This window comes from Micrasema longulum, unplaced genomic scaffold (assembly GCF_059751315.1).
Source record: "Micrasema longulum isolate JH-2025_06_02 unplaced genomic scaffold, ASM5975131v1 h1tg001230l, whole genome shotgun sequence".
NCBI lineage: Eukaryota > Metazoa > Arthropoda > Insecta > Trichoptera > Brachycentridae > Micrasema > Micrasema longulum.
This window is the reverse complement of record NW_028278417.1, coordinates 499,836-518,612: the sequence shown is the minus strand read 5'-3', so window position 1 is coordinate 518,612 and position 18,777 is coordinate 499,836. Positions and strand designations below refer to the sequence as shown.

The following is an 18,777-nucleotide window of genomic DNA, read 5'->3' as shown; positions in this document are numbered from 1 at the left end:
GTTATTCAAACAGTTTATTTTAATCATGGAAAAATCTTTATTTCAGGATATAATTAGGATTAAATTTAAATGGGGGCTTGTATAGTTTAAATTGTGACCACAAATTCGAGGTGTGCTTTACTCCTTTGATAAATATGAAAAAATCACAGGCATGAAAAAATCACATTTAATTATTGTGATTTTACATTCTGAAAAATGGGAGTCAGTGCTCTATATAAGCTTCTGACGTCACTGCGGCCCGAGTGACGGATCCGCGTAAATTAGTTCACGCCCTCTAAGCCCAGGTCTTTAAAAGACTGCCTACTGAGTGGAGAGCGGGTGTTCTCATATTGCTAAATCTCCCCTTCCAAGCTCAGATCCTTAAAAGTATCGGGCTATAAAGTAGGAGGCGAGCGCTCCAACATCCTCAGATTTAACCAGTGCTCCCCCGAGGATGCGGCTTCTTCTTTCCATAAAGTATCACGTTCACATAGAATTTGTGTCATAATCTGCACTGCAGAACCTACATCTAGACACTTCAGGAAGGTTCATTTTAGCAAGTATATTAGAAATCATTGCTACTACGAAAATTTATTCACTTTTGAATAAATATTTTTCATTTCTGCTGAAAAATTGATCATTTTGAAGTTGTATAATGAGGAAGTTCAGTGCTATGGGAAATTGGATATAAAAAATGCTTTCTTGCATGCAGTAAAAATTGGAGCATTTAATTGTAAAGTGAAGTTTCTCAAAAATGTATGAAAAATTAATATAAACAGATTTAATAAAAATGGATTACTTTTAACTATGTCACAAGTTCACTCGAATAAACCGAGCAAGTAGTTTTTCGCCTTCGTTTTTAACATTTAGTGTGTTTTGACACTACGGGGCTCTACTTTTAAAACGTCAGCGCAACTCAGGACGTCACGGGCGGAGTAATTTAAAAAATTGCAAAACTTTAAAAAATCACAGTGATGATAGTAAAATGCATAAAAAAAATTATAAAATAACACTGAACTTCCTCATTGTCTGCTTATGTATCTTAAAAACGTAGCACCATGTGCACAATTGAAAAAACGTGAATGAATAAAAAATTTTTTTAGAGATAAAATTCACATTTTGTGAGTTTTTAAAAACCGAAGCCAAGTTATGTATTATTGAGCGTTTCTTACAATTTTGGGCTTGAAGGGCGGGCGGACCTTCCTGGCCTCGAGGTTCTCCCACTCCATATCCCGGAAGAAGGCGTGGCTGCGGATGGCCGCTTCGCCGGAAAGGGATCCCGTCGCTCCTGAGCATCCCAAGCGTCGAGCCGGGTTTTTCGTCATGAAGCCTGCAGACAAACAAAATTATTCATTATAATTTCAATTTATTTACATATATATTATATAAATTAGATGGCACTTTAATAGATGATACATTCTTTAGGTAAGTACTAACTACGTTTATGATATTTGGATAAAAATATCCATTTTATTTAAAAAATAGTTCAAACAACTTGCATGAATATATTTTTAATGCTTGGATGTCAATTTCTACGGAAATTTTTCTCTCCATATTTTTGTGGCAATACAAACATTATTTATAAAATACTTTTGTGGTTTTAAAAAGTGTAAATATGTACACAATACAGTCCTTATTACAACACAAAAGCAATGGTTCAGTAAGCAACAATAATACAATTTCTAAAAAAAAATAGCATCAGATAAACATAGGAACAGGAGTAGCCCGTAGGTGCCAATTTTTTTTATCCATATGTGTATTTAATCATTGTTTAATATATTTAGTATATAGTTTTTCTACTGACATTCTTGGTGGAACTGCATTTTAATTATAAAAATAAGTATTTAGTTTTATTATTATAATTAATCATTGTTTCGTGTTGACCTTACTAGAAATCGATTCCCGAACCTCAAACATGTAAACGCTATGTACACTATGAGTTGAATAAATTTCCACTCGTTTTCTTTTATAGGGGGAATTTAAAAAAATCATAATCAGTATGTAAAAATAAATTTATGGATTTTGAAGTTCTTGAAAAACTCCATTGTTGAAATCACTCGTGTTACTAAAAGGCAATTTTCTCAATATTTATTCTGAATGGAATATTTAAATTACAAGAAAACCACCAATAAAAGACTGACAATTACAACCAATCTCCAAAAAAGAAATCTGACAAATCAGAGGCCAAACATTAAAAAATAAATTGGATACAGAGGTATTTAACCAATCAGAAAACAGTATGCAGATTTTAGCCAATTAGAGGCGAAGAATTCTGACCAATAAATGAATAAGAAATCTGACCAATTAAGACTGAGGAATCTGATCTATCACTGATCAAAGAATCTGATCAATCACTGATCAAAGAATCTGACCTATCAGGACCCATGGGTTTGACCAATTGAAAAGCGAATAATTCTAGTTAATGCATACATTGCAGTTTTTGATCAATAAAAAAGTGAAAAAATCTACCCAATCATAATTCGCAGATTTTGACGAATCAAAAAGCAAAGAATCCTAGCCAACCACTGTTTATCATTTTTTACTAATCTAAAAGCAGAAAAATTCTAACTAATCACAGTTCTCAGTCATAGTCAAATCATATAATAGACAGTAACCACTTATTTCATAATCACACTCTAAAACTCCCACACCAAGTATGTAACAAAGGCTGAAAGATGAATAATCTCGTAATAATAGAAATTCACAAAAATTTTAATCCTCAGAACACTTTAATTAATAATCACATATTTAATCACCTCTCGTCTTTATTGACAATGTTCCCTTAGCAAAATGATACTGGACCTTCCTCACCTCTTTTGCCACCTCCCTAGACATAGACCCGGGTCTGTTAACACCTCCTTAGCCAAGTGGACGTCTTCCCACATACCAAATCTTAGTTTTAATTATTATAGCATCTACTTATGGGCTAGATTTTACAAACTAAATTCCATTTAACATTATTTTCCCTCATTGATCATGTTTCCTTATCCGTCCTTTAGACAACTATCAATATATATGCTAAAGCCTTAGATAAGTGGAATAACCAGCCTGCTTTATGTTCTACCCCCGATTTATTTGTTTGTATTTTGTATAGATTCTATGATAACACTGTGAACAACATTCGTTATATATCACCCGTCGATGAGAGGAGTGCTCTTCCGAAACTATAATTGTAGGTTTTTTTTAATTAATAAAATCCTATAAGACTAAAAACAAAGATTTATTTTTACGTTACAAAGTGAATGCCGATTCAATTAGTAGTAAATAATATTGAGTCGGGATAATTATCTAATACCGGATCATATTCCGACACTCATCACAATATGGAAGGTGAAGACATACCTTTAAGAATTGAAACAGCCTCTTTGGACAGCCAAACAGGGTAGAGTACATCGTCGTGCAGAATGGATTCGAAGAGATCGTCTTCATTGTCCGCCTCGAAGGGAGGTTGTCCCGCCATCATCTCGTACATCAGGACACCCAGCGCCCACCAGTCCACCGATGGCCCGTACTCCAGTTCTTGTAGGATCTACACATACAACACACTTATATAAAGGATGGATTTCACTCCCTGGGAAGTTATCGAGGTTGACATATCCGCTGTGTTTAGAACAAAGACTTCAATCCGCATTTTCGAGCAATAAAATATGTAAGGTTGAGACTAGCACTATCGACAAAATCAAGAAAGGAGTGTCGCGTCTGTTTGGACATGTAGAGAGAATGGACATATATTATCCCTACGGTAGTTAAGTTCCATGATATAGTTAGATTCATATTGACACGATGATAAGTAAATTCTCATAATGCAATAAATATATAGTAAAATAAAAAAATAAAGAAACAAAACAAAATAAATTATATCGATACCTCTGGTGCTATATAATCAGGAGTACCACAAAAAGTGGTTGTTGTGATTCCATCTGGAAAAAACAGAAACAAACAAATTATGTATATATTTTAATTTTTCCTATTCTTTTCTTCTCTCAATAGTCAAAATATAATATTTTTAAGGACAATAGGGTGTTTTCACAAGTGAATAACGTTGAAAATACATACAATATTTAGAGCAGATTTTTAAAATTCTAATGATATTACTATCAATCCATAAAAAACAAGTTTTCATTCATAATTTTCGAGTTCAAAAATTAGTACATACAAAATGGCTCGCAGTCGTCACACGTTACGCTTCTAGCAAACATTGCACACAAGTATGGCGTGGTAACAAATACGTGCCATTTGCCTTAAATTATTGTTTTAAGTGATCCACAAAAGCACAAGTGGAATATTATTGCGAGGAATGGAAATACGTAGTTCCCTTACCCATTATTCCCTCCTTACACATCCCAAAGTCAGCCAGTTTGCAATGTCCCTCATTGTCCAGGAGAATGTTGTCCAACTTCAGGTCTCGGTATATGACTCCGTGTTTGTGTAGGAACTGTAAAGCTAATGTCACTTCTGCCGCATAAAATCTGCAACATACATATATATATATATATATATATATATATATATATATATATATCATAGCCAACAAGTTGAGGAAACAAAAGGAAATGTTTTAATTTTAGTCCGAAGGTTTAGATAGCAAATTAAAGTTTATTTTTTCTCGACAATAAAATATGTTTTATGATTATTGTTGATCATCGGTTTCCTTTTTGAAATTTTGAACATTCATTTCTTAACTATAATTTATTTATTTTATTTATTTATTTATTTAAAGAAAACAACAGCCATTACAACAAAAAATACAGTATATACAAATAAACCAAAATTTTAGGCCAATTATAGTTTTCTATATAGTAAAACATGCTTCAGGTTTTGACCGCTTTTCATATTTCAATTATTTGCCAGCGATCGGATTTTGTCGCGACAGACATTGTCAGACTGGTTGAATCGAAACCCGGTCAGTGGTGAACAATTTAAATATAAATAGTGATCAAAAGTAAAAAATGTATTTTACTTATAATTTAAATGCAGTTTGTATATGTATGTACAAATGTATTTTGAATAATGTGGTATGCATTATAATGTATATGTCGCCGCCAAACAGTTAAATCAGCCACTTAACCGAGTGGCTAGGCTGTTCATTATACGACAGCATTCACCTGAATGGCTAGGTCGTTCGTTGAATAAATTAAGATAACTCAACGTTCATCATGTTGGCTGGTTGTAAGCTAGCCCTTTAAATGGCCGAACCAAAAGCCGCCGGGTTAGTTAAGGTTGGTTATAAATAAAAAAATACTATACTTAGTATAACAGCCTAGCCTGGCTCAGTTCAGTGGCAGATTTAACTACTAGGCGGTAACATATTATACATTATTTGTTACAATATATTTATTTAAAGTTGTACTATTTTTATCATTTAATTTATTCATTACTATGATTGTAACTAAAAATATAGAAGTATAAGAAAACAGGTTAGTGGAATCTATATTTTATAATCATGATTTGGTCAAAAAAATGATAAATTATGCGTAATTCACACGAGGACAGGACAAGGGATCAAGACATTGTCCTAGAGATAGACGGGCGACTATCTCTGCAGGACAGCGGTTAAACCTCACCTCATGTGAACACACAGATAAAATAATACAACAATAGTCAGTTGCTTCGGGCATGCATGTCGCTCCTATGCATTTTTTTCCCCAAAAATATAATTTAGATAAAATTTGGACGAGATTACAAAATTAATAAGCATATATAGCGAAAACGACTGCTTGTTTATTTCCCAACTTCAAATTCCAAATTTAAAATTGACGGAGGTGTCTATGAAAGTTTGGCTAGTTGAGCTTTTGTGTGCCTATACTTTTGAAAAATTGAAATTAAAATACAAAGGTGCCAAGTGATTAATCCCACTTTCAAAACAATGGTTAAAATATATAATTAAAGCTACCTAGCTCTGGGCTCGTCGAACTTTCTAGCCCTCTGTATCTGGAACATGAGGTCACCGCCGTTGACGTACTCCATGACAAAGAAGAGGCGGTCTCGCGTCTGGAAGCACGAGTGCAGAGCCGTGAGGAAGGGGTGGCGCGCCGCCAGCGCCAGGATGCGTTTCTCTGTCATGGTGCAGTCCACGTCGTCATCTTGGATTATCACGTCCTTCTTCAGCACCTTCACTGCGTACACCTGAGCAGGAGAGAACACCCGTTTACCAATGATGATTTAACGTTAGTATCAATGATGATTTAACCTTTTAACTGTGATAAAATGTCGTCTTTGTCAATACTGTGCAACACGGGATTTTTGCTTGTTGAAATACTAATGGAAATAGTTAAATATTGTTGTAACTCAACAAATACGAAAATATTCTAATTTTTTGGTGTAAGTTCATTTCGATTAGGTATTAAAATAAATAAAGATATGAATGATAGTTCAGCGTGTCCTTTATTATTTTTTTAGTTTAATCTTGTAGTTGTAATTAACCAAATTAGGCAAAACATTAACTAATTTAATTATATATTTCTAGGGGGGTAATTACAATCGGAAGATATGGAAGCCATACCTTCACAATGACAGTATTGCTCAAGACAATTACAAAGATACATTATCAACCCTGTAGCTTCGAGTTTTGAGATAAGTACATTGATAGCTATCGAGGGCGCCCGTATCAATCGGTACACGCACATATCTACCGCACTTGAAGTGACAAAAATCCAGTTCAAGCGAGCAGTTTTTGCTTTAATTGATTTGAGATGGCTACTTTTTGTCACAGAAACCTATTTAAAATATGAAAGAGAAATAAGTCAAGTTTTCGTTTGAGCGCGGAGTAAAATTTGACTGATAAGACAGCAGTGACAGCGCCATCTAGCGATAAAGATTCGAAATTTTGAGTTAATTACAGCACATGCACAGATCATTTGACGTTTTAGATGACACAACGAGCATGGATCGTAAGGTGCAACACCAATGCAGCGTCACAATGATATGATACACAATGATTTGTCTTCTGATTAAAATTCTGCTAATTAACATTTAGGTGAAATCTAAAATCTGTCAATTTATGATATTTTTGTTTCGGCTTTTAATTAATGTAATGAGGAAGTTCAGTACTACGAGAAATTGGATACAAAAATATTTTTTTATGGGCAGTAAAAATAAGAGTATGTAATGAGGAAGTTCAGTGTCTTTTTTAATTTTTTTATTTGTTAATGGAATATTAACTTTAGCCAAATTTTTAAAAAATTATTTTTATTATCTGCGCTATGATTTTTTAAAGTTTTGTATTTTCGAAATAACTCCGCGCGTGACGTCAGAGGTTGTTCTATGATAGTTCTTCCGATTGGTTCGATTACGGCGACCAAACTGGATATCCTTCAAAGCTCTCACATCATTGAATGGTTCATATGAACCAGTGACGTCATTCGAAGTAGTGCATTTTTATTCAAATATATAAAAAAAAATTCGTACATTTTTAAGAAATTTTACTGTACAATTTAATGCTCTAATTTTTACCGCGCGCAAGAAAACATTTTTTGTATCCAATTTCCCGTAGGGCTGAAGATCCTCATTGTACAGCAAAGTTCCTCAAAAATGCATGATAAAAAAATAATCATTTTAATAATAATAAACTATGCCACAAGTTCACTCCGATAAACCAATGACAAAGTGTCGTGATAGATTTCCAGTTTCATGAAGCCAACTCACCAAGAACTTGTGGCATCATAAAATTCATAGCGCTGATAGTATGATACATAAAAATATTTAAAAAATATTTTTGGCTTAGTTTAATATTCTATTAACAAAAAAAGAAAAAATACAAAAAAACCGCTGAACTTCTTCATTATAAATATTAGACGAACCATAGTTAACGTAAAGATCTATTTTCAGTCAAATAAACCAACCTCGTCAGTATTCTTCTTTTCAGCGAGCATAACCTTCCCGAAGGATCCCTTCCCTAGCACCTTTATGAAGTGAAAATCATCTAAGCCAACCTTGTTGGTTCGACCTGATTCACTTCGCTCTAGGGAAGAATCACCGCCTCCTAGTTAGAAATATTCACAAGCTTAGTACATATGATTAGAAAATTACTCATGTCCCACAATACCCTGACGACTATGTGATATATAAAAGTGAAAGCGCTACAATTAACAGTATGATTCATAAATGTATAATAAATAGGAATGTTCCAAAAGATTTTCAATTCTGAAAATGTTTGAAATTTCATTTGAAATCAAGCAATCTGTAACATTTATTCGGAATAAAACATGGACAATTAATTACTAAAAAAAATCCTTTTTATTTATTAATAACAAGATGAGTAAAAGTGTAAAAATCATTTGCCCAATGTGTGTAGTATTCCATCCTTTCTGCCAACTGCTACAGGGAAATGCCAGGATGATAGCAGTGGAAGCTAAATTTAAAAATGTTTAAAAACACAAGCCAAAATGGCTGCCTAAAAATAGTTTCTGAAACTATCTTAACACGTTCGGCTGCCGTATGGCTACTGCTATTAATTATAGAATTCATTAGTGACAGTACAGCTGTGGCGGTACTGCAGTAACAAAAGACCATAGAAAGCCTCTAAGGATATATTTTTTGCTGGCATTGCATCTGCATCAAATGCACCACTACAGCTAAGGGAAAAAAGTTTCATTTCTATTGATTTTTCAGGCATTTTGTGAACGAGTGTCATAATAATGAAATTTTTTGAGGTATCTTGTATTTTTTCTGAAAATGTTACTTTCGTACAAAATTATGATGGTTTTACTAGGAAAGTCGAAACATTTAGTCTTAACAAAAAAAAAATGAAATGAAAAATGGTGTTTAATGAAATAATTCATTTTTTATTCTTTTATTTGGCACCACAACAGGCCAGGAGGCCCAATTACAGTGGTGAATTACATCACAGAACACTCAGGTTTAAGAAAAATCATATTTTTAATTTTTGTGTTCTCACCGGGAATTGAACCCGGAACCTTCCGTGAGTCAAGCGTCTTGACCACTCCACCACGGAGGCCACCTAATGCTCCATTCTGATGATCACAGCCCACATTTTTTTTGAAGAATAACAACTTAGTTGCAGGTATAAAAACATGCAAAACTCAATAAAACAGAATAACTAAATTATTTTTATTTATTTCATGAAAAAAAATACAATTTTTATTCATTGTGACATAAAAGTGACCTTTTCACAAAAAATATCGCACGTAATCCTACTTTAAAATTGTAAACTCTTAAATAGCGTTCACACAAGGACAATACAACATTGTCCTGTCCCAGCATTGGACCTATTGTCCACGAATAGCAATTTGAAGGACAGGACAATGTACTGAGACACTGTCACAGAGATAGCTTTCTCATGTGAACTACGACCGAATTTTTACATTGTCCCAGTGTCCTGTCTTGAGCAGTCAAGGCTGTTCACGGAGCTGGGACAAGATGACATTGTCATATCTATTGTACTATCCTCGTGTGAACCTAACTTTAATATGATAAACTGAAGAGAAGCACGCTTACATTTAAAGAATTCCTTGAAATAATCATATTTAGAGGTTACCTTTGTCATCTTTCTTATCCAAATCTTTAGGATCTTGGTCTGCTGAGGCAGTTTCTCCCATGTCCCCAACGCCTTGATTCAAATACTGGAAATAAAAAAATAAATGGCAGCAAAATATAATTTAAAAAGTTAATGAAGACTCTTGAAGAATATTGAGACATTAAATAGCAGGCAAAAATTAGGTTACGATGTAATGAGCAGTATTTTACGGGAGAAAATTTTTTCTTCCCAATTATCAAGGAATATACTTTGATAACCAAGTTTTTTTTGGAATATTCATTTTATTTATACCAATAAAATAAATAGTCAAAACAGAGTTTGATTGTTGAGGAAGAAATGTTCGCTTGTAAAATATTGTATTTATCGGATACAATGTTTTAGCGATCACGGCTCGATATATTTACAGAAGCAATTCTCATAAAATAATAATTATTTCAATTACTAAGTATTATTAAAAATACTATTGAAATATTTCTGTAAAGTTTAAAGAAATAATATTAGTGAAAAATCGGTATCATCAGATATTTTTTTGTTATTAAAGAAAAAGTAATTATAATAATTTGCAATGGCTCTATTGATTTGATTTAAAAATGTACCTTAGATCGCCGTGGTGTTTGTTTGTCCGGAGATATTCCCATGGCGCTAAGTATCTCCGCCATTTGTTTGGTGTTAATTCCACAATTGTTGGCAACATTCTTCTGACATCTCTTGTGAACGTTCATAGAGCAAACTGGAAACATTCTCACCAATGAATGAACAAATTGTAATTATGGAAAAGTAACATTTTGTTTATAAAACAAACTTCATATTAGTTAATAGATATTTTATTATTTATTAGATATATAATAGAGAATTAGAACATGAGATTTACCTTCGCACTGCAGGCCTTGTTTTATAAGGCCATAGAGTAAACTGCCACAGTGATCGCAGAAAGTGAACCGTTTGTACGAATGGACAACAAATCGGTGGGGAATATTCACATTGAAACGCTGCCCGCTGGCCGATATTTGCGACGTCTGAAACATAACACACAAACAACATTATTCCTCGGTGTATTGAAGTTTATTTTTATTTAAATGGATTTGTTTAAAATATTTTTGATTCTAAAATAAAGCTTATAAAATTATTGAAGACTTTAATGACAATCATCATCATCAGCCGTCTCTTGTCCAATGTTGAACATAGGCCTCCCCCTTTAGTCTCCATATTTCCCTATCCTGAGCCAACCGCATCCAACCACTTCCTGCAACTCGTCTTATGTCATCAGACCACCTTGTCTGAGGCCTGCCGACACTTCTTCTACCCGTTTAATGACAATATTAAATATTTTTTCGAGGGACATACTTTAACATACAGATTGCATATTTGACATATCTTCGATGATACTGCAATACCACGTAACCTCTTTTTTCATTATTTTTTTTGCAATAAATTTGTTATAGGGACTAAGAGCAGTTAGTTTTAAATTATTGCTATTTTTACTCTAAACAATGATAGTAGTTCTGATGCGTGGTATGATAGTTATGTGGTATTGCAGTATTAGCGACGATATGACATTTATATTCGTGAAAAGAAAATAACGTGAGGTTAAAGATCCATTTTGATATGTTTTGATTTAACCGTTCACTGCACTCTTTTTCTAATTCTTACTAAATGTGTATGTTTTTTGATGTAGATACTAGGAAAAATAATGAAAAGTTATTTATTTTTTATTTTTTCAGTTATATTTTTATATCTTAGGTATAAAGACAATATGCTACATCGGGCATAAAAGGTACACATATATGGAAAACAAGAAATATTGTTTTTTATGGACATCTTTTTTCCTAATAATAAAAGTTGTGAAATCAATAGCTTAAAATTTTTTTAAAAATACAAATAATTTACAATTTTAACTTTAGATAAATTACACTTTTGACAGAACACTTCACATTTTAAATTTTATCAAATAATTTTACCCTCGTGACGATTTTTGCAATAATTTATAAAGGCTAGTATGTATACAATATAACTAACACTAGTCGCCGAGTAATAAAAAAATTTGAAATTACTTTTATACTGTCCACTGTGTTTATCAGTATGTAGCAGATCGCCTACATGGGCAGTGTAGGGTTAACATAAATTATATTTTAAGGTTTGATTGTGTTGACAGTTTTATTGTAAAATTTTCTGTAGGTGTGCAAATAGTTAAATTATATACAGGGTGTTCTTTAAACCCTGTTACATCCGAAACCACGATGATCAGATCAGCAAGAAGACATATTGGCACATTAAATGATTTTTTTAGAAATAATAAAATTTAAAAAAAAGCAAATGGTTGCTTACTTCTGCAGGGGAGAAACGAGGAGGGGAGGGGGGAATTTGAGACTGCGCCGCGCTCCCCACACTTCTCCCTTGCAGAAGTAAGCAACAATTTATTGTTTAAAATATTTTATTTTTTTGAATTTTCTTGGTTCTAAATATTTTTTTAAATATGCTAATATGTCTTCTTGCCAATACTGATCATTGTGGTTTCGGATGTGACAGGGTTTAAAGAACACTCGATATATATGTTTGAATAAATTTATAAAAAAAATGGTTAGCAAGCTTGGGTGGAGAGAAGTCAGAAGAATTACCCCAAACACATTGATAAATAATAGTTTGGATAGTTAAACTTGTATAATAAATACAATAGTAGTAGGTAGTCATGTTTTATTATTATTTTGCACTGCATATAAAAATGTCTGCCTTAAAACAGTACTTAGATAGGCAGATTACACACAATCCAGAGAAATCTATTACCACAAAAATGTGATAGATTATAGAAATTGTTATGTTAATTAACAATTATTTTAATTATTATTCCACTATTTGTACTAACATATTTCTTGCACGTGGCATAGGATGTGAACAGCATATCTCGAGGAGAGATTTCAAAATAGAAAAGCGTTTGCATACATATTGGTTGCCTTATTTTAAAGACAGAATAAGTAATAAACTAACCTCATCTTTCATCCCGGGACACTTGGTGACGACGGAAGCGTGACATCTCTTGTGGACGACGCAGGTGCATACTGTGCATACAAAAAGTAACAATTAGTTTATCGGTTACATAAGCAATGTTCTAGGATCCTTCTTTACAATTTATTTTAACAAAGCAATGTTGGATGCAAACCCATTACGTGCAAAACCCAAGAATCAGCACAACATGCATAGTATTCATCAATGTTACACAAATAATATTTCAGTTGTTTATTTATATGAATAAAAAATATAAATTATTAAGGCTGAGTTTTAGAGTTTTTTAATCATTATGAGTTGACATATGTACAAAAAATGTACCTGATTAGTGAATGCATAATTTTTTTGTTTTTTTTAAAGAATTTAATAGTTAAAAAGCTAAACCATTAACTACAGTATATTATATTTGGGGATGGAAATTTTAGTAATGTAATGTTCTGCATAAAACTGTTTTTTTTTTACACCACAACATACCAGAAGGTCAAATTACAGTGGTGAAATAGAGCGCAGAACGCTCAGGCTTGAGAAAAATCACATTTAATTCTTGCATTCTCAACGGGAATCGAACTCAGAGCCTTCCGTGCGCGAGTCTACCATCTTCCACGGACGTCGCCGAGTTGCTATTATTTATTTTAAAATTTAATATATAATAAATTGTAATGGGTAATTTCTTGAATATATTTGCTATAAATATTCATGGCGTACTGATTATTCCAGACTTGTTTTTTTTATAAACATTTCATTACTTTTTTTTGAAGTAGCGTAATTAAACTTTCCAATAATATTTGCTTCTATTGTCAAATGGGTAACAAGTTTAGACATAGGTCAAACATAAATATGCCATAGTGGTTATCGTACACTAATCGAGGATTTTACTAATACAAGTAATATTTAAAAGAATTAGAAATTATATCCAATATTTTTTTTTTAAAACTGTAAATGTGAAAATTCATTCTACAACCATAGTTTATTTAAAATAATTGAAAATGTGTCGGGCTTTTTTGTTAAACTAAAAATACAAGCATTAAAGTTACATCATTTCTTCAGTTAAACTGTTTTAAAGGCTCAAATGAAAACATTTTCGCTGTGAATATATAAGTTGCATAATAAAGTATAGAGATATAGTAAAAAACAAAGTTATTGCAAAGTTAAGTATGTTTTAAAATTTTAGTTACAGGGAAAATGAGCAGATAAATTTTGATTGTTAGTGAAAAATATGGAGTTACATACCTTGGCACTGATAGCCTTGCTTGCCCAATCCCCTGAAACCAGAAAAAATAAAAGCCCCGGGTCATTTGCTGTCGCTCTACCCCCACACATGCCCCCCCCCCCCCCCGCAAGGGGAAAGTCGGCCAATGATCAAAGATTTTTTTTCCAATGTAATCCATTTATGCAAAAATTTTAACTTCAAAAAGAACTCTAAATTTCATAACCACAGTAAAAAATTAAAATAATGATAATTTTTAAAAGACCTTTAATAATATTTTTCATCAAATAAGATTTTTAAAATATTTATGAGTTGTGCATATTATAAATGTCCCTGTTTTATTCACAGTATGATATTTTAGGCAATTAATTTTTCAAAATTTATATTATAATTGTTACTATTTTAGCTTGTAGGTAATTTAGAGTATAGTAAATTACAATGTGATTAGTTGAATGTACTGGGTAAAAACTCTCAATACAGAAACTGGCTGAATCAAGTGCAGACATTTAAATTCAACAATTAATATTATTCGATTCAGAAAAATCTCAAACATTGTTTTTAAACAACTGTATGGTGTTTGGAATTATTTTCGTGGTTATGATTTTTAATTTTTTTGAAAAATCTGGCGGGCAGAAACTCAATTCAGGAACTAGCTGGACATCATATCCGTGGTAAAATTGTTCATTGTAATCAGCACGTATTGGAAACTGAATATTAATTTCAAATTCATTCAGACAGTTAAGATTTGATTTTAAGAAGTTGAAATAACCAAATTAAGAAGTAAAACCTTTATTCTTAAGATGTGCGAGAACAACAAAATATTTGTACAGTATACTAGTATACAGTGAAGATTACTCATTGGCCGACCTTTATTAGTATTTTATTTACTAAACATATAAATTTGTTAAAAAACAAGTAATATTTTTAACCCATTACAAATATTTTTAAATAAATAAAATCCAAATGAAAAATGAATGTTAAATACATGGATGAATAAAACGGTAATAATTATATTAACCGGTGGAATCAATTTGTGTTTTAAGGGGACCAATAAAATTGCCCTGATAATGTTAACCAAAAAAGCAAAAAAAATGTTAGAAATAAAACCACACAAACAAACAAAATAAACATAATCTGTGAAATAACATGCTATAAGTGCGATGGTATAAAATATAGTATTATATTTTATAAATTCAATTGGTAAAATGAATACAGAAAATAAAATCAGGTGTTGCAGGCACCGTTTAAAAGTAAACTCCTCATTTTGACAGTAAAGAAAGACTTTGATAATAAGATTCAATGATAAAAGTTATGTTATATTTTAATATGCAATTAAGTATTGTAAAAGCACGCTTATTGTACACTCGGCAATAACTTATTATTGTTGTATGTACAGCAAGACATTCTATGTGATTTTTGTTTAACAAAACGTGAAAGGCAATGGATCGGGAGTGTTCCCATTGCCGAATTCACGTTTCATTAAATGAAAACCAGAGAAAGAGTTTTGCAGGTCACACAGATTGGGCTTGGGTTAGTCATTTCAAAAGTTAACAGGCCAATTTCTTAATTAGATGGCACCAATTTCTCAACAATGCCCATACAAGATCAAACGGTGTCCAATTTAAGGACTGCGCACGGACAAATTTAGATGATGGAGAATTTTTATCGCACACAATATTATAATTTTGGTCTTAAGCATCTACTTCGCTCTGGACATGTTAAGCCAACCTTAGTCAAATTTGTACGACTGTTGTTTTTTTTTTTTAAATGGTAATTTTTATTTCCGTAAATGGGAGATGCTGTTTGAAATATTTTAGGTTGTGGCATAGTTACAGGAAATATATCAGCTTAAAGGTGTGTGCTAAAAATATTATAATAAATAAATACACGGTGTTTTAGGGCCAGACCGTGAAACTTCAGAGAATTATTCCTCAAAAACTTTAGAAAAAATCCTAGTAATTTATTTACAAAAATTTTTTAAATGCAAGCGGAGAAAATCTTTTATGTCTCGGACTAGCATCCCTTCCACAAACCCCTCCCCTTTCCAACTGCTTCCTTAGTCCGCGCCCGGTGCGTAATGCTTCATTGATCAAATACGTTTTTCATCTCAATTTTCTTTTTTTATTAAAAAATGCAGTTTTCCAAAAAATTAATTAGGATATTTTTTAAAGTACATCATTATAAATGTTCCTCTGAAGTTTGGCAAAATGGCCCCGAAAACTCGTGTATATATCGTCAGGTTTCTGGCACAAGTTGATAACTACAAATCTTTAAAAAATGAGATGTCTTCACAAATGGCATTAAATAATCAGTTTTAAAATCAAATAAAAATATTTCAGATTTTATGAATACAAAAAAGAATATTTTATAATGTTCAACTTGCGGTTTTATTTGCATTATTGATTTGGGATGAGATTTTAACTTTAAAAGTGCTACATCTCACAACAAGTAAAATGTAAGTTTCCAACTTGTGCCAGAAACCCGACGATTTAATATATATATGTAATGCATCAATTTAAATATTTGTTTAATAAATAAACTGTACAATAATTAAGTATGTCTCTAAACAAATTATTTTAAATAATTGAGATTTTTTCTTTTCCACTGTAGTCTTTTTCCCATTTGTTATAGAAATTTTATTTAAAACAGCTGTTTGCTGTATTAACCTGATCACCTACGAGGGCGATAAAGCGCGGTGGGGCATATGTGTGCGCCAGGTACTTAAAATTCTAACCTTAATATCTCGGGACTGACTCGGTGATTGGCTCATTGATTTTAAGCACAATTTTATATTTTCATACCTCTGTAAGTGTGTAAACTTCAATGTGTTATATACGAGGGTTGATTGATATGCTCCACCCCTGACGTGTATACATTGTGTAGCTGAATATGCCTACGTGTAAAGGAGGCACTAAAAGACAAGATGTAACAGTTTAGTTACAACAGCACAATATTGAGTTATTGACAACTCATTAAAAATGTCTCCAAAAATTGAAATGTTTGGGTAAATCATAACAACGCAAATATATATTTTTTTTAATGTTTTATCAGCAAATTATAGAAATGTCGGCGCATTGCTGGAAGAAGTGCATACAAGTAAGAAAAAATAAGGTACAAAAACGTTTACACATCCACTTGGAAATACATATATCAACCGACCATCGTAAAGGGGTGTAGAATAAAGGGAGTGAATGTGTTTATTCCCTCACCAAATGAACTCCCTGCAGTGCGAGCAGAAGGTGGGCTGGCGCAGGAAGGTGGCCATGAACTTGTGTCCGTTGACCTGGTGCACGCGGCGCCTCATTGCCCCGCGCCGCCGGTTGAAGCCGGCGCGCTCCTTGAACTCGCGCCCGCCGCCGCCGCCCGCGCCTCCGCCGCCTGCGCCACCCCCCGGCGCCCCCGTGCCTCCCCCGCCCCCTGACCCCACGGACGCCGAGCTTACACTGGACACTTGAGACGTCTCCGCTGAAAATAACACATTTTTTATTAACTTCCCTTTGAGAAAAAAGTAAAATTATCATAATTCCTCTTTTCACTTCTAATGATGCAAAGGGCACTGCATCGGTATATCGATGGCAGCGTATCTCGATCATATTTTTTTGTTACATGATGGTAAGGTCTTATGCTTCAGATGTCAGTCCAGAGACTGAAATATTGCAGAGTAAAAAAGCCGTTTTTAAATAAATATTTAATGTCAAGCAATTGAACCGAGACCTCGTGCATGGTAGGCAAACATGCTGAACAAACACTGTATTCCTTTGCTATTTTAAAGGGATGAAAAATCAGGTGAAAACTAGAAATTGCTGACCATGTAGGTATATTTGATTGATTACAAAATTATTTACAATGTATGTAAGGATTACGATGAAAGCTTTTTAAACTTTTGGTTTGATTTTAAAGAAACATAAAAATTTTCACTAAAGCCAAAAATGTCATCGAAAAGAAAAATGTGGGCATTTTAAATGCAGTTGATGTCAATATCTTCTCAATGCATAAATATTGCAATTTACGTCACAAAAATAAACAGATCACATTAAAAGGAATGCAATGCAAATTAGTTTTAAAAATATTATCAACAAAAAAATACAAGACACAAAATTCCTGATAGAAAAGTGATTTTGATGGATACATAAATCACAAAAATTATGGAAAAATAAAATGTACAACTCACCTTGAGAATTCCATTTTAGATCTATGCGTACATGTAGTCTACCCTGTGGCTCTAAATCAACCTAAAATAAAATCATTACGTTATTTATAAATGTCTACCATTGCTAATCAAACACAAGATAGAGGTTTACACACTTCATTTTGTAAAGCCATGTAATTGATCTTCGGCGTTCGCATAAATATATTTTCACGTTTGAGATAGTTCATTGTTATAGTTGCCGGAATAAACATTGTACTATTTCTCGTAGCTGGCCAAAAATCATAATTTAATCGCTTGATCAAATAAAATTTTCAATTTAGTCGAGAGAACGGAGACTACTGGAACCGTGTCGCAATTATCTCTGAGAAAATACGACTAATTCTTAATTACACATAAGTAAGAAAGGGATATGGATCTCTACACACAAAGTGGTGTCTAGCAAGGAAAAATAACTGTTTTTATTGCCATTAAACAAAAAAAAATATTTATAAGAGAAACACATATGTAAAATTATATTAATGCATAATATATCCATACATAAATGCGAAAGTGTGCTTGTTCGTGTTTCTTTCACCTCTCAACAGAGCGACCGATTAGCGTAACTTTTGCATAGGAATAGCCGGAGAGGTGAGAAGTAAAATAGGATACTTATTTTTCATCCCGAATAAAAAAATTTACATACAATGTAAAAATATAGGTATAATATATCAACAATGAGCAACATTATTTGAAAATAAGTAGACGGTAAGGTGGGATGTCAAACCTTTAATCCCAATATTGGAGATTTGTGATTTTGATATTGATCTGACAATATTACATAAGGCAATTACTTATTATTAAATCACTTGTTAATAATATTTAATCTTGTTTATTTTCACATATCGAAAGAGATTTAAATGATAAAGTCAATTAATTTACTCTACATTTATAATAATAAAATACATG

General features: G+C 32.5%; 1 protein-coding gene across 3 annotated transcripts in view; it reads right to left on the bottom strand.

The window, feature by feature from the left end:
* Pkc98E (Protein kinase C) overlaps nucleotides 1–18,777 on the bottom strand; it is a 33,009-nt gene that overhangs the window by 9,469 nt on the left and 4,763 nt on the right. The window contains exons 1-14 of one of the 3 annotated variants that reach the window (XM_088234342.1): nucleotides 17,988–18,190; nucleotides 17,854–17,914; nucleotides 16,892–17,147; nucleotides 13,706–13,737; nucleotides 12,458–12,528; nucleotides 10,347–10,491; nucleotides 10,072–10,205; nucleotides 9,476–9,560; nucleotides 7,821–7,960; nucleotides 5,873–6,105; nucleotides 4,300–4,448; nucleotides 3,847–3,899; nucleotides 3,322–3,508; nucleotides 1,152–1,309 (exon numbers count right to left, since the gene is read on the bottom strand). In XM_088234342.1, the coding sequence (XP_088090468.1) occupies nucleotides 1,152–1,309; nucleotides 3,322–3,508; nucleotides 3,847–3,899; nucleotides 4,300–4,448; nucleotides 5,873–6,105; nucleotides 7,821–7,960; nucleotides 9,476–9,560; nucleotides 10,072–10,205; nucleotides 10,347–10,491; nucleotides 12,458–12,528; nucleotides 13,706–13,737; nucleotides 16,892–17,147; nucleotides 17,854–17,914; nucleotides 17,988–18,083 (1,800 nt within the window). In that variant the 5' untranslated portion in view covers nucleotides 18,084–18,190. Of the gene's footprint in view, nucleotides 1–1,151; nucleotides 1,310–3,321; nucleotides 3,509–3,846; nucleotides 3,900–4,299; nucleotides 4,449–5,872; nucleotides 6,106–7,820; nucleotides 7,961–9,475; nucleotides 9,561–10,071; nucleotides 10,206–10,346; nucleotides 10,492–12,457; nucleotides 12,529–13,705; nucleotides 13,738–16,891; nucleotides 17,148–17,853; nucleotides 17,915–17,987; nucleotides 18,191–18,777 lie in introns of those variants that run through there. The other 2 variants (XM_088234341.1, XM_088234343.1) reach the window with 2 other exon arrangements.